The sequence below is a fragment of the Entelurus aequoreus genome, linkage group LG16 (genome assembly GCF_033978785.1).
Source record: "Entelurus aequoreus isolate RoL-2023_Sb linkage group LG16, RoL_Eaeq_v1.1, whole genome shotgun sequence".
NCBI lineage: Eukaryota > Metazoa > Chordata > Actinopteri > Syngnathiformes > Syngnathidae > Entelurus > Entelurus aequoreus.
In genome coordinates, this window is record NC_084746.1 from 48,337,786 (window position 1) to 48,362,088 (window position 24,303).

The window sequence follows — 24,303 nt, forward strand, 5'->3', positions numbered from 1 at the left end:
AACGTAAAAAGGCATCCAAATGTAAAGAAGAAAACACGGAAATTTCAATGGGTCCTGCGAGGCTTGCTCCGCTGCTCGGGCCCTAATACAAGAAAATAAAACAAAACAAAACAAAGCCACTTTCATTTGTAGCAGTTAGGATTAAGATCTGAATTTGTGAAACCAAGCTATTAACATTTCGTGTTTTGTGGCGAACCATCAGATTAAAGTTTGGCGCTATGCCACGCCCACATTTTATGGCGTAGGAAAAATGTATTCGCAATTTATCGTCGACTATATGTGCGGTATCTGTAATTTTAACCGTACTCATCCGGTCAAATTCCCTAGGAGATGTTCGTTTATGTACGAAACCCTTTTTTTAAAAAAAAAAAAAAAAAAATAGAATACGAAAACCAAGATGGTCGACTTCCTGTTAGTTTTCAAGTATGGATTCATGAGACTTTTATGTGTGTCGCCTCATGCTAGACGTCTCCTGCGATTTTCGTGTCGATACGTGGAACTGGTGGGAGGGGCTATTTTTTTCAAATTTTAAAGGTGGCGTGAGAGATCCAATTTTGAACTTTCATTTTCGGGACAGCCAAAATATAAAATTGTTCGCCTTACCTGGTGCTCCTGCAAAAAAATGGGGACTTTTCGTGCATGTTGAGGGTCTCAAAAAAGGCGTCCAAACAGAAAAAAACCCACCGCAATTTCAATAGGGCCCTCGCGATTGATTGATTGAAACTTTAATTAGTGTATTGCACAGTACATATTTCGTACGATTGACCACTAAATGGCAACACCCGAATAAGTTTTTCAACTTGTTTATTCATTCAATTCATTCAATTCAGCGATGCTGTGGGGCTTGCTTCGCAGCTTAAACATAGTTCAAATGTTTTATGAAATAATACGTGAACTTCATACCAGGAATGACAATGACGCATGGGTCTGGAAATGGACGATTGATTTAAACATTTTAGAAAAAGGCATGTCATGGAAACATATTTGGAAAATACCAATAAGCCCTTCAGACGCATTAGAAACAGGCTGAGTCAATAAACATCTTGAATAGATTGTATTTTACACCCACTCAGTTGTTCAACATGGGTACAGTAGATAGCAAGTTATGTATAAAGTGTCAGGCAGCAGAAATAACTCTAATTAATTTACTTTGGGAATGTCAAATAATGGGTTGTATTTAAACAAATAAACATAGTGGTGGGCCAACAAACCAATATGTCTACTGTGCATCAAAGAGATTGTGCACAGTGTGTTCCCAGATGCAGCCCACACCTATCGTTTGCGTAAAGGCTAACTTGTTATTTTCCTTTGTAATCTCTGCCTACTGAGCCTATGGTGCTGTTAAGTTATTGTGGCTCAATTTGCCTTAATTTTTTTTATGTTAATGTATTATTATTTAATATATATTATTGTTTTATTTGCTTAAGAGATATTCGTGGCTCTGAATTTGCTCATTGCTATTTTTATGTTTTTGTGCATTATTTTTTGCCGTCATCATTAAACGGACAGGTTACTCATCAGTTACTCAGTACTTGAGTAGTTTTTTCACAACATACTTTTTACTTTTACTCAAGTAAATATTTGGGTGACTACTCCTTACTTTTACTTGAGTAATAAATCTCTAAAGTAACAGTACTCTTACTTGAGTACAATTTCTGGCTACTCTACCCACCTCTGAACACAACTCTCATGCTAGTTTAAAAGCCAAAGAGTAAAAATATGTTTTAAGACGTGATTTAAAAGTCATTAAAGAGGTAGCCGTCCGAATAGCAAGAGGGATATCGTTCCAAAGTTTTGGGAGCCACAGCAGAAAATGTACGATCACCTCTGGATTTGAAATGGGTTTTTGGGACGACAAGAAGAAGCTGATCAGCGGACCTCAGAGACCTTTTGAAAGGTCTGACATATATTGTGGTGCTAATCCGTTAAGAGATTTAAAAACAAACAACAATATTTTAAAATGAATTATAAAATGAAATGGGAGCCGGTGAAGGGATTCTAAAACGGGGGTAATTTGTTCATGTTTTTTTAGTGCCAGTTAAAAGGCGAGCAGCAGGATTTTGGACTAACCGCAATCGAGCGATTAAGGTCTGGTTCGTTCCAACGTAGAAGGAGTTGCAGTGGTCCAAACGTGATTAAATAAAATAAATGTCTTAAAATTGTGCATATTTTCATCTTTTCACAATACTTTACTTTCCACCCCCGCTGACCATTTGCAGGAAAATATTTGATCATCACTTCTGCTGCTAAGTAAAGACTTGTGAACATTGTGGCACGGTCCGTAACTGTAACAGTACAGTGCACGTGTTAATCGGTGCAATGCGTAAGTAAGAGCTTTAACGCACCTCGTGGGATTCCCCACCACTTAGAGAGCTAACGATGCTTGCCTGCTTCGGTCAGGTGCGTCTATTGTAAGTGATGGTGCGGAAACTTAAGAAGAGGGAACAATTAGTTCCGCCGCTAACTGCAGTGCATTATTGATAGGAGGCAAGAATAATAGTGCACTTGAGTACAAACTGCTCACGGGTACATGCAGAATTTAACGTGTCAAAGTCTTAACGAACGAGCCCATATTGAATTCTTCACATGTACATTTTTTTACAGGTGCATTTGCACACTAACAAGTTCTTCAAATAGACAACTGCCACTCCATGTATTTGTGTACATATATGGGGTGTTTTGCAAAGAAATGTCATAAAAATGTATCAATTCATCCTTCTGCGCATTTTTGTTCTGTCAGGGACACACAGTCTTATTTCAGACAAGAAAAAGTATTTCCATGCAGTTCACGCATTTTTTAAAAAGGTAGAAATTAGGGCAGTCAAAATTAACAAGTTAGCTCATGTGATTAATCACAAACAATGATCGCATTAACCACAAACACACTTGTGTGGTGTTCGGGTCTGTAGGACCCGTTTTCATTTTTTATTAAAAGAAAAATGATACAATTAATTAATTTTTCAAACTGAGACTCACTGACTTTGGCTCATTTTCTGTGAAGAACATATATCAGAATACATATTTAATGACCACACACACCATACACCCCCCCTACACATTTCTATTACATATTGTCATGATCCGTGGTCCGGATCATGTTTTTGTTATGTTCTGTTAGTTTTGGACTCTTTTAGTTCCTGTTTGACACCTGAGTTTGTTTTAGTTACCATGGGTACTTATGATTTTCACCTGCCTCTGGTGTTCGGGACGCGCACCTGCTTCTAATCAGAGGACTATTTAAGCCTGCCTTTGCCAGTCAGTCGTGCTATCGTCATTATTGGTTTCATGCCTCAGTTTCGTGTTTGTTCTATGCCATAGTTAATGCTAGTTGTTTCATGCCACAGTTTCGTATTGGTTTCATGCCACAGTTTCGTGTTTGTTCTATGCCATAGTTAATGCTATTGGTTTCATGCCACAGTTTCGTGTTTGTTTCATGCCACAGTTTTGTGAGGTTCATGTCTATAGTTTCATGTCCTAAGTTTTGCGATAGGCACGCTTGCCTTCGGGTTGTTTTCTGTTTTGTATTTCGTTGATTGTTTCTGAAAATTAAATCATGTTTCTACCTGCAAGTCCTGTCCAGAGTCGTCCGTTTGCCTTCCTGGGAGAACGACCCCGCAGTAAGCGAAAACCACGTCGTGACACATATAAGATGTCCGGGTCCAAATTGATGTTCTGTCTACCACCCACACCCACACACACACACACACACACACACACACACACACACACACACACACACACACACACACACACACACACACACACACAGCAGGCCTAGGCAGGAGGAGGACAGAGTGTAGGTACACAAAACATCAGAAGGTCAAATGTGCGAGAAAATGAGAGCAGACAGTGTTGACAAACAATGTTGCAACCTTGTGTGGGAACCGCAGGTGCAGAAACACGAACGAAGAATCCCTGTGGGATGCAGAAACTGGCAGAGAAATTTTCCGTGCAACGTTCATATTGTTGTTACTCAGCCAGCGTTTGTGGGTCTGATGGACCCGTTGCATTTTGTGGCTTGTAATGCCTCACAATCAAGCACTTTTATGTTGAAATACTGAACAGATGTTTACCTTATCCCAATAAACATCTGTACGGTATTTTAACATAAAAGTGTTTGATTGTGAGGCGTTAAAAGCCACAAAATACAACGGGTCCATCAGACCCACAAACGCTGGCTGAGTAACAACAATATGAACATTACAAAAGGGTTAATCATGCAAAAGAATTTTGACCGTACAAGCTCTTTACCTTAACCGCTACGGTCAGTGATACATCAGTACAAAAAGTGATGAGACTCCCGAAGAACTTTAGATAAAACTGACGCCCTCTTGTGGGTTCTCCTGACCGTAATAGATCTTCTCGTGAGCCTGGTAGTCTGGTGTAACAATGTTTTTATTGTGTTGATATGCGCCAGGTTAGCAGTCTGCTCAGCAACTTTTCAGTCCTGTCTCTCTCTTGGCATGGTCTTGGGCGCGTGTGAGCGTCTCGCTCGAACTCCAACAACTCCCAACCACTGTGTCTCGGTCCGGCTGCTGCTAAAAAGCATGGCAGGTGATTGGATAATCAGCCCCGGCTGGGTAATCCAATCACCTGCCAGCTGTGCTTCGAGGCCGGTCCTTACACACCCCGCTCCGCGGCAGGCCCGCAGACCACGCCCCCCTCCACACATGCATTCAAGTAAAGTGTTTAAAAAAACGTTCCTGGATGACATTCTGACAGTACAATTGTAACGACGGGATCGCATTTTACTGCGCGGATCCTTCTCTAAAGATGCAGCAGGAACTCCGGAGGCTAGGTTAAAAAGTTAAAGTCAAAATACCCATGATTGTCACACCACACACACTAGGTGTGGCGAAAATATTCTCTGCATTTGACCCATTGCGCTTGATCACCCCCTGGGAGGTGTGGGGAGCAGGGAATCATTTTTGGTGATTCAACGCCCAATTCCAACCCTTGATGCTGACTGCCAAGCGGGGAGGTAATGGGTCCCATTTTTATAGTCTTTGGTATGACTCGGCCGGGGTTTGAACTCACGACCAACCGATCTCAGGGCGGACACTCTAACCCAGGGGTCACCAACCTTTTTGAAACCAAGAGCTATTTCTTGGGTACTGATTAATGCGAAGGGCTACCAGTTTGATACACACTTAAATAAATTGCCAGAAATAGCCAATTTGCTCAATTTACCTTTAACTCTATGTTATTATTAATAATTAATGATATTTACACTTAATTGAACGGCTTAAAAGAGGAGAAAACACGAAACAAATGACAATTAAATTTTGAAACATAGTTTATTTTAAATTTCGACTCTTTAAAATTCTAAATTCTACCGAAAAAAAGAAGAGAAAAACTAGCTAATTCGAATCTTTTTGAAAACATTAAAAAAAGAATTTATGGAACATCATTAGTCATTTTTCCTGATTAAGATTAATTTTAGAATTTTGATGACATGTTTTAAATAGGTTAAAATCCAATCTGCACTTTGTTAGAATATATAACAAATTGGACCAAGCTATATTTCTAACAAAGACAAATCATTATTTCTTCTAGATTTTCCAGAACAAAAATTTTAAAAGAAATTCAAAAGACTTTGAAATAAGATTTAAATTTGATTCTACAGATTTTCTAGATTTGCAAGAATTTTTTTTTGTGGAATTTTAATCATAATAAGTTTGAAGAAATATTTCACAAATATTCTTCGTCGAAAAAACAGAAGCTAAAATGATTAATTAAATTAAAATGTATTTATTGTTCTTTACAATAAAAAATAAAAAATTACTTGAACATTGATTTAAATTGTCAGGAAAGAAGAGGAAGGAATTTAAAAGGTAAAAAGGTATATGTGTTTAAAAATCCTAAAATCATTATTAAGGTTGTATTTTTTCTGTAAAATTGTCTTTCTGAAAGTTATAAGAAGCAAAGTAAAAACATTTATGAATTTATTTAAACAAGTGAAGACCAAGTCTTTAAAATACTTTCTTGGATTTTCAAATTCTATTTGAGTTTTGTCTCTCTTAGAATTAAAAATGTCGGGCAAAGCGAGACCAGCTTGCTAGTAAATAAATAACATTTAAAAAATAGAGGCAGCTCACTGGTAAGTGCTGCTATTTGAGCTATTTTTAGAACAGGCCAGCGGGCTACTCATCTGGTCCTTACGGGCTACCTGGTGCCCGCGGGCACCGCGTTGGTGACCCCTGCTCTAACCACAAGGCCACTGAGCAGGTGCAGGTGAGACATTGATATATTGTCCATGAAATCATGCAAAAAGACCGAAAAGCGTGCCGATAGCGTGGGAGCAATGGCGCAGCTTAGCACAGGAATAGGAATCAAGGATCGTAGAAAATACTTAACGGGTTACATGGAAGCAAATAGAAGACGTCGTCACTGTTGCATAGTGCAAAGAAGGAAGCCAGACTGAATGTGGCTAAAAACAGGAATAAGTAGCTCTCGGAGCCCAGGAGCAGGTGAGCGTCCCGAACACTAATCAGAGGCAGGGGAAACTAATCTGCAGTCATGGCAACTGAAACACAAACCCAGGGGTGCGGAAACCAGAACTGAGGTAGTCAAACTAACAGAACAGATCCGTTGCCCGGATCATGACAACAATAGCATTCTGTAAAAATATTGCGGTCCTTTCTTAAGCGGATTTGAATTATACAAGCGAGTTATCGCCTGTGATTAATCATGATTAATTCCAAATTCCAAAATGTGATTAATCTGATTCGTCATTTGACAGCCCTCGTAGAAATGCAATGTTTTTGTGAGCACAAGTGTTTCCATTTCCATTGTTATTTTTATACCATCACTCAAAATTAGATGAAAAAAGAAAAAGAAAAGATTGAACATGAGAATAAATCACGAATGAAATGGAGCAGAAAGGAGTACAAACTTAGATCTGCCCCATATTCACACAAACACAACATCAGCGATTCAACTCAGAAGACTATTAAGGCCATACTTCTATTTCATAACATACCAAAAAAAAACCAGCTGACTCTTGTCATACCTTTTCATCATCAGGATTTTTACAGAAATATTTATATCATTTTCTTCCTCTGTTAACTTTGTTTTATGAACCAACACCTTTGATCGAAATGCATCTTTTCATGGTCGCTGTTCTAAAACTAGATTTAAAAAAAAAAAAATCGCAGTTCCTTTTGGGTTGTAATTACTTTCTGTGTTTACCTTGTGTGGAGAATGCATATATTTTTAAGAGTTCTTTCTTTATTCATAGTCATGTTGAAAGCAGCTAATAATTTCCCATGTGGACTCTTTTTGCTTGTATCTTATGTCCGCAAGTAAACTGTGTGCTTCACCTTGAAGGGTTGGAATGTGGGAGTATGGTGTACTCCCTTTTTACCTTATCAGTATTAGAACAATGAGGCTGTATTCCTTTCTGGGCAGGGTGGGGGCTGTTTTCGTATTCAATAAGTTGTCTCTTTCCGTTTGGCTTTCAGACCACTTCTGGACTGGTCTCCTAAAGCTTTAGTAAAACTTGATAATATTCCTATTCTGTCTTGATGGTCCTTCTTACTCTGCATATATGTCATCGGAAAGAACTTGGGATTGACCAGTGACTTTAATTCCCTGAGAGGAAGACTGGTCAGACGCAACTATAATCAATAGTTTAAGGTGGTTTTAGTAACGTGATGTCATTTTTACGTTACTGGAAACACATTTTCAATGTCATCTGTGGTGGACATGCAGGACTTCCTACACAAACACACATTTTTCTCATAGGACGAAAGTGGTTGATGCAACATAAACAACAAGATGCAGTCATGCAAGAGTGTCACCAAGAAGAAAATAATGAATTACACGCGTGAAATGACATTTGGGAAAAAAGAAAATGTTTTTTTTTTTCTGTCTCGGGAAGTTTAGGAAAGACATATTGTTTGTTTAACATATTGTATTTATTGAGTACCAATATCAAACAATACAATTCTAAAAACGTAATCAAAAGCCTGTTCTCAGCATCGATCGGTGGTGGTTCTAGCTATGATCCACAATTGCCAAGAGCCGCAATGATGAGGGGGACAAAACATTAATCTTATTAATGCTCAGTGCTCATCAGGTGAGGATAAGTTTGTCAGACAGGTGGGATACTGACGTCCCTTATATTGCTCACACGAAATGGATCGAGCCAAACAGGAAATGGTCAAAGGGTGTCTTTAAAGCTAAAACCACCACTGGCAGTGATTATTAGCATTTGATCATTCTGGGGCTTGTCAACTGATCCATGCGGTATTGGATACAAGAGACAAACAAGCCAACACACACACACACAGGGTCATACAAACACAAACACGCACACTTTGGATTCCTGCGGATGTCCTGAGAATGTCAATAATACGTCTCCTTCTCCACCCAGCCTGCAAGAGACAAGAGTGGAGAAACAAGGATTTACGTCGGTTGAAAAGAAAATTGCAGGAGTGCAGAGAAGGGATGGAAGAAATCCAAATTAACAACATTATCAGATTTGACGTCGACAACTCAAGACCTACAATAACTCAGTCAAACAGGTCAGAACTCAACAGTATTCACAACTCTTCACAGACCTTAAAAGCAAACCCCGGTTCCTCTTCTCCATTTTTTTCCAATTGAACAAGTACACATTTTAATAAAGCTTTTAGAACACCATCAGATACTCTACACCAGGGGTCACCAACCTTTTTGAAACCAAGAGCTACTTCTTGGGTAGTGATTAATGCGAAGGGCTACCAGTTTGATACACACTTAAATAAATTGCCAGAAATAGCCAATTTGCTCAATTTACCTTTAACTCTATGTTATTATTAATAATTAATGATATTTACACTTAATTGAACGGGTTAAAAGAGGAGAAAACACGAAAAAAAATTACAATTAAATTTTGAAACATAGTTTATCTTCAATTTCGACTCTTTAAAATTCAAAATTCAACCGAAAAAAAGAAGAGAAAAACTTAAAAAAAGAATTTATGGAACATCATTAGTAATTTTTCCTGATTAAGATAATTTTAGAATTTTGATTAAATAGGTTAAAATCCAATCTACACTTTGTTAGAATATATAACAAATTGGACCAAGCTATATTTCTAACAAAGACAAATCATTATTTCTTCTAGATTTTCCAGAACAAAAATTTTAATATAAATTCAAAAGACTTTGAAATAAGATTTAAATTTGATTCTACAGATTTTCTAGATTTGCCAGAGTAATTTTTTTGAATTTTAATCATAATAAGTTTGAAGAAATATTTCACAAATATTCTTCGTCGAAAAAACAGAAGCTAAAATGAAGAATTAAATTAAAATGTATTTTTTATTCTTTACGATAAAAAAAAAAAACATTTACTTGAACATTGATTTACATTGTCAGGAAAGAAAAGGAAGGAATTTAAAAGGTAAAAAGGTATATGTGTTTAAAAATCCTAAAATCATTTTTAAGGTTGTATTTTTTCTCTAAAATTGTCTTTCTGAAAGTTATAAGAAGCAAAGTAAAAAAATTAATTTATTTATTTAAACAAGTGAAGACCAAGTCTTTAAAATATTTTCTTGGATTTTCAAATTCTATTTGAGTTTTGTCTCTCTTAGAATTAAAAATGTCGGGCAAAGCGAGACCAGCTCGCTAGTAAATAAATACAATTTAAAAAATAGAGGCAGCTCACTGGTAAGTGCTGCTATTTGAGCTATTTTTAGAACAGGCCAGCGGGCTACTCATCTGGTCCTTACGGGCTACCTGGTGCCCGCGGGCACCGCGTTGGTGACCCCTGCTCTACAGTGTAAAAAAAAATTCCTATTTTTATGGTTAATTTACTCTAAATTTCTACTGTAATTTTAATATTTTTTTAAATAGTTTATAAAACTGTAGAATTGAAGACATTATCTGTAAATAAACAATCCACCTGTTATTTTAAGTAATATGCCAGTATTGACAAACTATGTATATTTCTATTTTTTTTACAGAAAAATACCAAATTAATTATACATAGCATTTTCTGTTTTCTTAAATTACTTTCAAATTCATGTAAAATTACAGTAATTATCTTTCATTATATATGTAGCTTGTTATATAAAAGTCTATGTCCATACTAACAATCCAACACAGGGGTGTCAAACTCAAATACAGAGTGGGCCAAAATGTAAAACTGAACAAAGCCGCGGGCCAAGGTTAAACAAATTAACCTTTTAATAGGGACCCAAACAAGTTTTGCATTGAATATTGAACAAGCAAGGCTTATATAACTTTATAGTGACATGCAAAATCCAGTTTCAAATAATAATAATAATAATTAAAAAATATCAATGGCATATCAAATAAAATGTAAATAAAAATATGTGCAGCCTTCTGAGGTGAATATCAAAATAAACTTTTTCCACAGGCTAATAATACATTTGAAAATAACATAACAATAACGAAAATACACCCCCGCTACCACCAAACCCCCCCCCCCCCCCCACACACACACCTTGTAGCGTCCCGGAAGAGTTAGTGCTGCAAAGGGTTCTGGGTATTTGTTGTGTTGTGTTTATGTTGTGTTACGGTGCGGATGTTCTCCCGAAATGTGTTTGTCATTCTTGTTTGGTGTGGGTTCACAGTGTGGCGTATATTTCTAACAGTGTTAAAGTTTTTTATTCGGCTACCCTCAGTGTAACCTGTATTGCTATTGATGAAGTATGCGTTGCATTCATTTGTGTGTGCTGCTGAGGCCGCACTGGCTGGCTGGCTGGCTGGCTGGCTGGCTGGCTGGCTGGCTGGCTGGCTGGCTGGCTGGCTGGCTGGCTGGCTGGCTGGCTGGCTGGCTGGCTGGCTGGCTGGCTGGCTGGCTGGCTGGCTGGCTGGCTGGCTGGCTGGCTGGCTGGCTGGCTGGCTGGCTGGCTGGCTGGAGTTTGGAAGACTCCCGGGAGGGTTGGCAAGTATTAGAATTAGTGGTGAATGCGATGGCGAGCCAGCTGTAGTGTTAATTTGATATCGCCTCAAGGGCCAAGTGAAATTACACAGCGGGCCAGAGTTTGACACCCATGCTGTAAAATAAAGGTATTTTTCTGCAGAACTGTTTGCATCGTCACTTTGTTAAAGGTGGTTGATCTTAACAATTTAAAAAAAATCTGTAAAATAATGGTATTTATCTGTGGAACTGCCAGCATTGTCACTTCATTTAAGGTGTTTGATCGTAATAATTTGGAAAAACTCTGTAGAATAAAGGTATTTTTCTGCAGAACTGTTTGCATCGTCACTTTATTAAAGGTGGTTGATCTTAATAATTTAGTAAATATCTATAAAATTACGATATTTTTCCGCAAAACGTTTCATGAAAATTTCTGTAAATATGTTTTTGATCATTATTTGGTTTACAATGTTTTACTTTAATTTTATGGTTTTCGTTTGGCAGCCGTAGCTGCCAGTAGATGACCGTTTTTTTTACAGAATTTTTTTTTACCGTGTATGCAAAGACTTTGCAGACCACTTCAGAACCAAGATCAAAGACATCAGATCTGGTCTCCAAACCCACCAAGTTAATTCTACTGACCCTGATCTGTTGTCCTTGCCTGAGGAAATACTGGAGAGTTTTGTTCTGATTGATGCAAGGACACTTGGTAGAGTTTTCTCCCAAGTAAAACCCAACAAACTGCTTTTTAGATCCAATTCCTACATCACTTTTTAAATAATTTTATGGATTCTTTGAGGAACAGCTTTTAACTGTTATGAACTGCTCTCTTCATACAGGGGTCTTCAATACCCCTTCTGAAGTAGAGCAGTGGTAAATGACTATTCCAGCTGCAAATGTCTGGTTTTTGGTGCAATATCTACATAGGTGTATAGAGGCCCATTTCCAGCAACTATCACTCCAGTGTTCTAATGGTACAATGTGTTTGCTCATTGGCTCAGAAGGCTAATTGATGATTAGAAAACCCTTGTGCAATCATGTTCACACATCTGAAAACAGTTTAGCTCGTTACAGAAGCTACAAAACTGACCTTCCTTTGAGCCGATTGAGTTTCTGGAGCATCACATTTGTGGGGTCAATTAAACGCTCAAAATTGCCAGAAAAAGAACTTTCATCTGAAACTCGACAGTCTATTCTTGTTCTTAGAAATGAAGGCTATTCCACAAAATTGTTTGGGTGACCCCAAACTTTTGAACGGTAGTGTATATATATATATATATATATATATATATATATATATATATATATATATATATATATATATATATATATATATATATATATATATATATAATAGTTAATAATAATGTGTGTGTGTGTTTTCTTCTCTTCTTCTATTATTGTTTTGTTTTGTTTGTTTTGTTTTGTTTTGGCTTTGTTAATAGTGCTGTATGTGTGTGTGTGTTTTCTTCTTTTCTTCTAATATTGTTTTGTTTTGTGCAGCACATTGTGTTTGCCGTTTGCCTGTGCATGAAAAGTGCTAAATAAATCAAGTTTGATTTGATTTGACTTGACGTGAGCAAGCCTTCATATCCTCTTGGTATTCACCGACGTCTCTTTTGTTTCTACAAACGAATCATCTTCCAACTCGCCGGCCCGCGACGCGCACGTTAACAGAGGAGATTAACTGTCACGATAAATTGTTCCCGTGACCCTCGCTCGGCGGCGCCGAACAAATCCTAAAGCGCGGTTGCCAACGCGGACAATCTGCGGGCCACATCTCATAACTCTTCATCAGCGCCGTGTAATTTCCTCTCTCATTATTTGCTCCTCGTCTTGTTGACAAGCATAATCTGCTTCCTGCGGCGGGGCGGATTAATACGTAAACACGGCGGCCAGGCAAACGCCGGTCAAGTCGGAGCAGGATTTGCTCGGGATCTAATAAAATATGCCTACTGTGTGCGTTTTTCATGGAAAACACTTTTTGGATGTTGATGCTAGAATTCTGTCAGCTGGCAACCCCCCGCACGCTGTGGACTATTTTGTCGAGAATCAAAAGGGGGAAGACAAACAGTAATCAGTCCAAATGCTGCAGCGTTGCATGCTGGGAGGACGACTCAGCACGCAGACGCTGGCTTTCGGCTGCGGGTGCCCGGCGCTCGTTGGCGAAGCTGGCACCGGGTCTTTTCATGAATAAAGTATGGGCTTAATAATAACTCCGGAGTGACAAATACTCAAAAGCGATATCAATGCAAAAGTGACACGGCAGCCATCTTGCAATGTGACAGAAAAAAAGTATGCAAATGACACAATTTGCATCACCGCAAAGGCAGACAAGATACAGAAAGGGCGAGTCAGTCGCACCATTGATGCTTTCAAAAACACAAAAATAGCTTTTGTATCATGTCACTAATAATCGTCTGTAAAGTGCCTGCTTTAAAAAAAAAAAAAAAAAAAAAAAAAAGCTCAATGCTGTCATTTCTGATCATAGAGTGCATTTACAAAGTGTTTCACTTTTTCCACATTTTATTTATTTATTTGAGTCTTATTCCAATATGGAATAAATGCATTTTTGTCCTCAAAACTCCACAGACAATATCCCATAATGACACTGTGATTTTTTTATTTTTTTTTTGTAATACAAATGTATTAAAAACAAAAAAAAAATCACATGTCCATAAATATTCACAGCCTTTGCTCAATACTTTGGCAGCAATTACAGCCTCCAGTCTTTTTGAATACGATGCCACTAGCTTCAATCAATCAATCAATCCATCCATGTTTATTTATATAGCCCTAAATCACAAGTGTCTCAAAGGGCTGCACAAGCCACAACGACATCTTGTTTGGCACACCTATCTTTGGGCAGGTTCACCCATTCATCTTTGCAGCACCTCTCAATATTCATCAGATTAATGGAAAGCGTTGGTTTTTAATACATTTACAAAATAAAAATAAAATAAAAAATGGTAAATGGGTTATACTTGTATAGCGCTTTTCTACCTCAAAGTGCTTTGACACAATTTCAACATTCACCCATTCAAACACACATCAACACACTGATGGAGGGAGCTGTAATGCAAGGCCCTAACCACGACCCATCAGGAGCAAGGGTGAAGTGTCTTGCTCAAGGACACAACGGACGTGACGAGGTTGGTAGGAGGTGGGGATTGAACCAGGAACCCTCAGGTTGCTGGCACGGCCACTCTCCCAACCGCGCCACGCCGTCCCTAAAAACATAAACTGTAACATAAAATGCGGAAAAAGTGAAGCGCTGTTAATACTTTCCCAATTCAAAGCATGGTCGGTTTTTTTTAGATATTCATCTAATGAGATGTTGGGAAAGAGAATAAATGTCTCAATGCAGAAAAAATTTGAACAATAAGTAAGAAATACGAGATAGTAAATTGTCAATTCAACCCTGCCATCTATTGGAGCAAGAGATATCGTTTTTTTTGCATGCTAGCTGTTAGCATGCTAATTATAACCATTATTAGCATTGGCATTTTTGGGGTTCCTTCTAAAATGAAAACAGGCGTAATTAACATGTGCACGCTCTACAATACCGTATTTTTCTGACTATAAGTCACAGTTTTTTAATAGTTTGGCCGGGGGTGCGACTTATACTCAGGAGCGACTTATGTGGGAAATTATTAACACATTACCGTAAAATATCAAATAATATTATTTAGCTCATTCACGTAAGAGACGTATAAGATTTCATGGGATTTAGCGATTAAGAGTGACAGATTGGTTGGTAAACGTATAGCATGTTCTATATGTTATAGTTATTTGAATGACTCTTACCATAATATGTTACGTTAACATACCAGGCACCTTCTCAGTTGGTTATTTATGCCTCATATAACGTACACTTATTCAGCCTGTTGTTCACTATTCTTTATTTATTTTAAATTGCCTTTCAAATGTCTATTCTTGGTGTTGGCTTTTATCAAATAAATTTCCCCAAAAAATGCGACTAATACTCCAGTGCGACTTATATATGCTTTTTTCCTTCTTTATTATGCCTTTTCGTCCGGTTCGACTTATACTCCGGAGCGACTTATACTCCGAAAAATACGGTACTTGAGTGTTGAATAAATTACCGTTTCATCAACAATTTTACAAAAAACATTCCTCACAATTGGAAAAGGGATATATAGTGTTGCACAAACAGAACAGTGATTTATATTCTGTACACATACAAAATAATAACATTTAGTTTGCTGCCAGGCCACTTTGTTAACGAGGAGATGACAACATATGGCTCGGGCTACAGACGCCAATCAGTTGCTAAACGCTTGTTAGCATCACTGTAGCCCAGGATGTTTGTTTTCCCAAGAACACGGTGATAAAAATCATCCCGGTCACGAAGGACGGCAGATGCTGTGAAGTTGCACTCGGAGGAAAATTGGCACTCGCGGCTCTTGACACAAGAGTCCAAACCAATTTACTCTTCTGCTGGTTTATTAACGAGACAAAGAAGTTGAAAAAGCGTTTAATCTGGCGGGCTCCTAATAACTGCTTACCTCCAGGATTCCTCCGCAGAATTAATTTGCGAACTTCGTCATAAACGAAGATGAGGAGACTGTACGGAAAGGCGCAGAACCACCACGAGATCCTGAGGAGAGGTGGAGAACAAACGGGAAACGGTGAATAACCCCAAAAAGACCCTTGACCTTTCAGCACCAGAATGATAGCAGGTGGAGTCAGGAAGGACGAGCTAATGGCCGCCTTTAGACCTGAAGAGGTTGTTTTTGCACTTTACTGGTGATATTAACATGCAGGGCTTACCTGAGAGGGTACATGCGCAGAGCCACGTCCATTCCAGGACAGTACGACAGGAAGGCAGCCAGGGCGGTCTCGATGAACAGGCCGAAGATCAGGATGTAGTTCCTGTTGATGGAAAAGCAACATAGTGAAAGCCACCATCAGGAATAAGACAACTTTCATCTACAGTTAAGATTTTTCAAGAGACAAAAACGCAGGGCCGGCCCGTGGCATAGGCCGTATAGGCAAATGCTAAGGGCGCCGTCCATCAGGGGGCGCCACGCCAGTGCCACAAATGTTGGAGGAAAAAAAAAAGAAAAAAAAAAGTTGGTACTATTATTTCTAAATACGAAAAATAATCCCACGTTAATTAAAATGCAAAGTAAAGCCTATTTAATAGAAATATTATTTGTTACAACATTCCCCCCCCTCCCCCGCACGGTGCGCCCCCTCCCTTCCCGTATCATGACTCTTACACATCAAAAAATCAACACAGCATGTCAAAACGGCCAAAACTGTCAGGTGCCCAGGGAAGAAAAAATAGAAAAGAAGTGGAGGAGAAACGAGAAAAAGACAGAGGTAGCAGGTAGGGAACGTTAGCCTACATGAAATTATTTGTCTGTTACAGAATGTGATAGTAACCTGGCTTTTTAGCATTAAGCTAATGTTACATGATTCGGCAATTGCTCATCAATAAATAGCTAGTTCTGTTTTAACGTCGGGTTAATATTGTGGAGGGGGCTAAATTGTTATGGAAAATAATAATGTAACGTTAGGTAATTACAGTACTCCCACCTTACATTCCTCAGGGACATTGGTATTAGATCTTTTAAGCAGGTGTTTTTTGTTTACATTGTTATTGCCTTCTGGTTAGCTAATGTTTGCCCTGCAGGTAATAGTCACTTTTCCACCCCTTTATATATTATGTATACTTGTAAGCCTAGTTGTTAAAGTGCACATCATTAATGTTAATTAAGCAACATCACATGAGAGGGAATGCTGTTTTTTAATTTGAGCACTGCTGTGATTCGGTTAAAGATAATCATAACATAACATTCTCATATAATATGTTAATTTGCTTTCTTTAAGTAAAAAAAAAGGTCAAAGACAAAGCTATTTGGTTTCTTGTGAGTATATACACGTCACTGCCGATGGTGGGGGGGCGCCACCTAAAATCTTGCCTAGGGCGCCAGATTGGTTAGGGCCAGGCCTGCAAAAACGCAGTTAAAATGTTCATTGTCAAACTATTTTATGGAAATGTTACATTTTAATGCCAGAAATGGGATGGCATGGGATTTTTTTTCCAAGCCAAATCTGCCCAACAAACGTTTGCAGTTTTGCTGTATGCTAAATCACTTGTAACTAGGAAGAATAACAAACAAGCAACATTGTGAAAAAAACAAACCCAAAAGGCTTCACTACACATCTTAAAACACAGCTCGGAGCTTTGCCCACTATCAATCAGTCAACTAAAGACATTAGAGATGTAAGTGTGATCATGTTGTTTTGGGGATTCATGGCTCTTCATCAACGGCACAGCAGTGGAGATCGTAAGCAGCACCAAGTTCCCGGGGGTGCAGGTAACTGACAATATGACCTGGTCCCTACACACCGGAGCTCTTGTAAAAAGAGCTCAGCAGCGCATGCCCTTTTTGCGTCGGATGAAAAGAGCACAGCTCCCTCCCCCCATTCTACAGACCAACTGCATCTCTGTCTGGACTGGAGCCTGCAGTGCCTCAGACTGGAAGTCTCTGCAGAGAGTGGTGAGGACGGCGGAAAAGATCATCAGGACTCCTCTTCATCCTATCCAGGAGATCGCAAGAAGCCGCTGCCTGACCAGAGCCCAGAAAATCTGCAGAGACTCCTCCCGCACCCACTAAGGACTGTTTTCACTGCTGGACTCTAAAAAGAGGTTCCGCAGCCTCCGTAGCAGAACCTCCAGGTTCTGTAACAGCTTCTTCCCTCAGGCCATAAGACTCTTGAACGCATCATAATAATCCCCTCAATTCCCCGCAAAAACGGATTAACTCGCTGGATTATAAAGACAATATAACATACATCCATAAACATGGATGCATGCTAAAGTGCAATATATTTATCTGTACAGTAATCTATTTATTTATATCTGCACCTTATTGCTCTTTTATCCTGCACGACCATGAGCTAATGCCACAAAATTTCGTTCTTATCTGTACTGTAAAGTCCAATTTTGAATGACAATAAAAAGGAAGTCTAAGTCTAGTCTATGTCTAGTCAAAGTCTCTACGTAAGGATCTTGATGATGTTCTTTTCAAAGAACTGTTCAAAAGACTGCCTCGTTATTAAAGTACCTTGTTTTTTAAATGTCCATGGATAATCTCATTCTTCCAGGTCATTGTCATTTCAGGGCATTCAATCGATCGCAACTTGACTCTTTGGTTTGTCTGAAGACTTTTCACCTCCCATCCAAGTAGGTTTCATCAGTGCATGCTCATAGATTGGTCAGATCTAGTCGAGATCTAACCAAACGGTCCAGTTGCGATCGATTGAATGCCCACAGATTACTTTCTTTCTTTTTTTTTTTAAAATTAAAAAAAAAAAATCATTTAAATTTATTTAGGATAAGTGGTGTATCAGAATCCTTTTAATTTACACAAATATTACAGATTAAAGTATGTAAAAAGTGGATAAAGTGCATAATAGCGCTTTTTGGAGATACAGTCAGCTCATTAGCATTAAAGATACAGACACAAAAAAGTGTCATATGATGATATCAGTCGATATCGATATGTATCACTGTAAAAATGTAATCACTATTTTCGTCGTGTTAAAATATTACATTGCTAATAAGTGAAATGTGACATCATAAGGTTGTTTTTTTTTAAAAATATGTATGTTTTGTCAGGGGTTGAACATGACAGATGTACTGAGGAGCTGTTTCATACCTCATGTACAGTATCGTACTGGATAACATCTACACACTTCCAGTATTATTTTACAAATATCATTTTGCTCACAGCTCTTTGCGTTTACATGTATGTCATTAAAGCTATTATTATTGTCTAGTTTAAATGCACACGGGTGAGCGTCAATCACGGCTGCCCAATACACCTACATGCACATAGCATGCGCGCACATGCACAAACGTACAGTCGTGGTCAAAAGTTTACATACACTTGTGAAGGACATAATGTCATGGCTGTCTTGACTTTCCAATCATTTCTACAACTCGTATTTTTTTGTGATAGAGTGATTGGAGCACATACAGCTCAATTTTTGTTTCATCTGACATCACATGGACAAAGATAAAACCTTCTGGAGGAAAGTTCTGTGGTCAGATGAAACAAAAATTGAGCTGTTTGGCCACAATACCCAGCAATATGTTCGGAGGAGAAAAGATGAGGGTTTTAATCCCAGGAACACCATGCCTACCGTCAAGCATGGTGGTGGTAGTATTATGCTCTGGGTTGGATTTGCTGCCAATGGAACTGGTGCTTTACAGAGCGTAAATGGGACAATGAAAAAGGAGGATTACCTCTAAATTCTTTAGGACAACCTAAAGTCATCAGCCCGGAGGTTGGGTCTTGGGCGCAGTTGGGTGTTCCAACAGGACAATGACCACAAACCCACGTCAAAAGTGGTAAAGGAATGGCTAAATCAGGCTAGAATTAAGGTTTTAGAATGGCCTTCCTAAAGTCCTGACTTAAACGTGTGGACAATGCTGAAGAAACAAGTCCATGTCAGAAAACCAACACATTTAGCTGAACTGCAGCAATTTTGTCAAGAGGAGTGGTCAAAAATTCAAGCAGAAGCTTGTGGATGGCTACCAAAAGCGCCTTATTGCAGTGAAACTTGTCAAAGGACATGTAACCAAATATCAACATTGCTGTATGTATACTTTTGACCCAGCAGATTTGCTCACATTTTCAGTAGACCCATAATAAATTCATAAAAGAACCAAACTTCGTGAATGTTTTTGGTGACCAACAAGTATGTGCTCCAATCACCCTATCACAAAAAAATAAGAGTTGTAGAAATGATTGTAAACTCAAGACAGCCATGACATTACTTTTGACCACGACTGTAGCTCCAGAGACGCAAACAACAATTCTAAGTGGGGTTTTCTATGACCACTTGACTTTGTCAGGAATTGTGAATGTGAGCGTAGTATAAAAACAAAGACTACGTGAGCACACGAATATAATCAAATTGATGCGAAAAATCAAGACAACTGACTTCATGCCCTGCTGGAAGAGAGAGTTCCTCCTGGTCTTGCAGATGATGAGGTCGGCCCACTGCACCACAACGATGCTGACGAAGAAGGACGTGTGACACGTGAACTCCACGATCTTCCTCTGCTCGTACGTCTGCAGGACAAAGACGATGAGTGGGAACGCAACCCACTGTGTGTGTGTGTGTGTGTGTTACCATGAATTGATTTAAGTGGACCCCGACTTAAAGGCCTACTGAAAGCCACTACTACCGACCACGCAGTCTGATAGTTTGTATATCAATGATGAAATCTTAACATTGAAACACATGCTAATACGGCCGGGTTAACTTATAAAGTGCAATTTTAAATTTCCCGCTAAACTTCCGGTTGAATACGTCTATGTATGATGACGTATGCGCGTGACGTCAATGGTTGAAACGGAAGTATTCGGACACATTGAATCCAATACAAAAAGCTCGGTTTTCATCTCAAAATTCCACAGTATTCTGGACATCTGTGTTGGTGAATCTTTTGCAATTTGTTTAATGAACAATGAAGCCTGCAAAGAAGAAAGCTGTAGGTGGGATCGGTGTAATAGCAGCTGGCTGTAGCAACACAACCAGGAGGACTTTGACTTGGATAGCAGACACGCTATCCGACGCTAGCCGCCGACCGCATTGATGATCGGGTGAAGTCCTTCGTCGCTCCGTCGATCGCTGGAACGCAGGTGAGCACGGGTGTTGATGAGCAGATGAGGGCTGGCTGGCGTAGGTGGATAGCTAATGTTTTTAGCATAGCTCTGTGAGGTCCCGTTGCTAAGTAAGCTTCAATGGCGTCGTTAGCAACATTGTTAAGCTTCGCCAAGCTGGAAAGCATTAACCGTGTAGTTACAGGTCCATGGTTTAATAGTATTGTTGATTTTCTGTCTATCCTTCCAGTCAGGGGTTTATTTCTTTTGTTTCTATCTGCGGTTAAGCCCGATGCTATCACGTTAGCTCCGTAGCTAAAGTGCTTCGCCGATGTATTGTCGTGGAGATAAAAGTCACTGTGAATGTCCATTTCGCGTTCTCGACTCTCATTTTCAAGAGGATATAGTATCCGAGGTGGTTTAAAATACAAATCCGTGATCCACAATAGAAAAAGGAGAGAGTGTGGAATCCAATGAGCCAGCTTGTACCTAAGTTACGGTCAGAGCGAAAAAAGATGCGTCCTGCACTGCACTCTAGTCCTTCACTCTCACGTTCCTCATCCACAAATCTTTCATCCTGGCTCAAATTAATGGGGTAATCGTCGCTTTCTCGGTCCGAATCGCTCTCGCTGCTGTTGTAAACAATGGGGAAATGTGAGGAGCCTTTCAGCCTGTGATGTCACGCTACTTCCGGTACAGACAAGGCTTTTTTTTATCAGCGACCAAAAGCTGCAAACTTTATCGTCGATGTTCTCTACTAAATCCTTTCAGCAAAAATATGGCAATATCGCGAAATGATCAAGTATGACGCATAGAATGGATCTGCTATCCCCGTTTAAATTTAAAAAATTCATTTCAGTAGGCTTTTAAACAAGTTGAAAAACTTATTCGGGTGTTACCATTTAGTGGTCAATTGTACGGAATATGTACTGTACTGTGCAATCTACTAATAAAAGTTTCAATCCATCAATCAATGTGAGTACGTGAACACACTCCTTACCCACTGCTGCCCGTAGTAGTCCTCCACGTCGTTCACCATCCGGTCGTCCCATCTGACGCGGATCCCAATCAACGATCCTGGCAGGAAACCGTTCTCGGCCAGGATTACGAAGTAGGTGAAGAACCCGCCCAGAGCCTGGATCATACCTGGTTGTAAGCACACACAGATATTCAGAAATATTATGATAATACCGTACTAATAACGCTTGTGCTGCAAACTAATATCAATGTACTCAGAGCACAATATTAGGTACCGTAATTTCCGGACTATAAGCCGCACCTGACTATAAGCCGCACCAGCTAAATTTAGGGGGAAATACAGATTGCTCCATATATAAGCCGCAGGGTTTTGATGTGTAATTACCGTAGTATATAGGGGTTCCTGCTACCACGGAGGGGATTGTCGGGACAGAGATGACTGTTTGGGAACGCAAAGTGTCCCATTTATTAACAATAAATCTTTCAATCATTCAATCAAACTTTCACATCTTTGACATGGCGAACAGCATTCGTGCAGAGTACAAATAATACAACGGTGCAAAGTAATACAAAGTGCTCGCATGTACGTTATCAAAATAACCAGCCTACCGGTATATGAAAAGTCAGTCTTTAATCATTGTGTCATCGTCTTCCTCCTGCGTACTAAAACCACCGAAATCCTCTTCGTCGGTGTCGGAGAAGAACAGGCCGTATATAAGCCGCACCCTTGTATAAGCCGCAGGGACCAGAACGAGGGGGAAAAGTAGCGGCTTATAGTCCGGAAATTACGGTACTAATAATGAGATTCATACAAAAGTACAAAGTTATAATAATGCACACTTTTCGTAAGTGATTTTGCTTGCACTGCATCATACACCATATTTCATCCCATATACCACAATATTAGCATATCAGTGTGATGCACTACACCGCTCAAATATTGGTATAGTATCGGAACACCCTTAATTCATTTATTTTATGACAAATGAAGATTATTATCTCTTTGTGTTTTGGATATCATTCAAATGTACATTTGTGCCTAATGAATTGTACTTTCTGGGGTTTCTGAATTTTAAAAAAAACAGTTCAGAAGCATTTGCATGTCATTATTGGGCAGACAGACACTCTTTGTCGAAGTAATTTGAGATGAAGAACGCTCCAGCTGGAGTGGGAGAGATAGATTAAACACTAAATAGAAACTTTGCTCTATAAAACCCCCCAAAAATGGTGGCGGATGAAGAGAAGAAACATCACCACTATGACAGCTGGGAATAATTGAAATGAGCATAACGTAATCAACTGATTTGAGCTAAGCCATTTAGCATCTTCAGGAAGTTTGGGAAGTGTGCGCCCTTTAACCAACATTTTATAAGAAGAAAGTAGCAAAAAGTAACAAACGCAGTCAGAAGTAAAAATGGAATTTCAGTGTTCATCACCGACTATTGTGATAAACGATCCAAGGTAACGATTTTCCTCTTTGGCTGCCATTAAAGTCAACCACTTAATGGCACACACAATAATGACTTGTAATGGCAGGCAGGACCTGATCTAATGTTTGCGGTTCGCTACTTGTGTCTACTTTGTGTTCCTACGTGTTCACACTGAGATTTAAAAAGAAATACATAAAATTTTGGATTTGATTGGGTAGCTTTTGGACTATCTTGCTGAATGTATTGTACCATATGTCCGGGCCAGAAATCTGCGTTCTAAGAACTCTGGCTTATTAGTGATTCTCAGGGCCAAAAAAAACTTTGCGGGCTATAGGGCGTTTTTTATTCAGGCCCCAGTACTCTGGAATACCCTACCGGTAACAAAGATGCTAGCTCAGTAGAACCATTTAAGTCCCATCTTAAAACTAATTTGTATACTCTAGCCCAGGGGTCACCAACGCGTTGCCCGCGGGCACCAGGTAGCCCGTAAGGACCAGATGAGTAGCCTGCCGGCTTGTTCTAAAAATAGCTCAAATAGCAGCACTTACCAGTGAGCTGCCTCTATTTTTTAAATTGTATTTATTTACTAGCAAGCTGGTCTCGCTTTGCCCGACATTTTTAATTCTAAGAGAGACAAAACTCAAATAGAATTTGAAAATCCAAGAAAATATTTTAAAGACTTGGTCTTCACTTGTTTAAATAAATTCATTAATTCTTTTACTTTGCTTCTTATAACTTTCAGAAAGACAATTTTAGAGAAAAAATACAACCTTAAAAATGATTTTAGGATTTTTAAACACATACCTTTTTACCTTTTAAATTCCTTCCTCTTCTTTCCTGACAATTTAAATCAATGTTCAAATAATTTTTTTATTTTTTATTGTAAAGAATAATAAATACATTTTTTAATTTAATTCTTCATTTTAGCTTCTGTTTTGTCGACGAAGAATATTTGTGAAATATTTCTTCAAACTTATTATGATTAAAATTCAAAAAAATTATTCTGGCAAATCTACAAAATCTGTAGAATCAAATTTAAATCTTATTTCAAAGTCTTTTGAATTTATTTTAAAATTTTTGTTCTGGAAAATCTAGAAGAAATAATGATTTGTCTTTGTTAGAAAAATAGCTTGGTCCAATTTGTTATATATTCTAACAAAGTGTAGATTGGATTTTAACCTATTTAAAACATGTCATCAAAATTCTAAAATTAATCTTAATCAGGAAAAATTACTAATGATGTTCCATAAATTCTTTTTTTAAGTTTTTCTCTTCTTTTTTTCGGTTGAATTTTGAATTTTAAAGAGTCGAAATTGAAGATAAACTATGTTTCAAAATTTAATTGTCATTTTTTTCATGTTTTCTCCTCT

General features: G+C 38.6%; 1 protein-coding gene across 4 annotated transcripts in view; it reads right to left on the reverse strand.

The window, feature by feature from the left end:
- Window positions 1-7,948: 7,948 nt before the first annotated feature.
- Window positions 7,949-24,303, reverse strand: part of atp1a2a (ATPase Na+/K+ transporting subunit alpha 2a) — a 180,544-nt gene continuing 164,189 nt past the window's right edge. For 2 of the 4 annotated variants that reach the window (XM_062023160.1, XM_062023162.1), the window contains 5 exons: window positions 21,526-21,671; window positions 19,861-19,991; window positions 15,670-15,771; window positions 15,405-15,496; window positions 7,951-8,378 (listed from right to left, as the gene is read on the reverse strand). In XM_062023160.1, coding sequence (XP_061879144.1) covers window positions 8,350-8,378; window positions 15,405-15,496; window positions 15,670-15,771; window positions 19,861-19,991; window positions 21,526-21,671 — 500 coding nt within the window. In that variant the 3' untranslated portion in view covers window positions 7,951-8,349. Of the gene's footprint in view, window positions 8,379-15,404; window positions 15,497-15,669; window positions 15,772-19,860; window positions 19,992-21,525; window positions 21,672-24,303 lie in introns of all 4 variants that reach the window. The other 2 variants (XM_062023159.1, XM_062023161.1) reach the window with 2 other exon arrangements.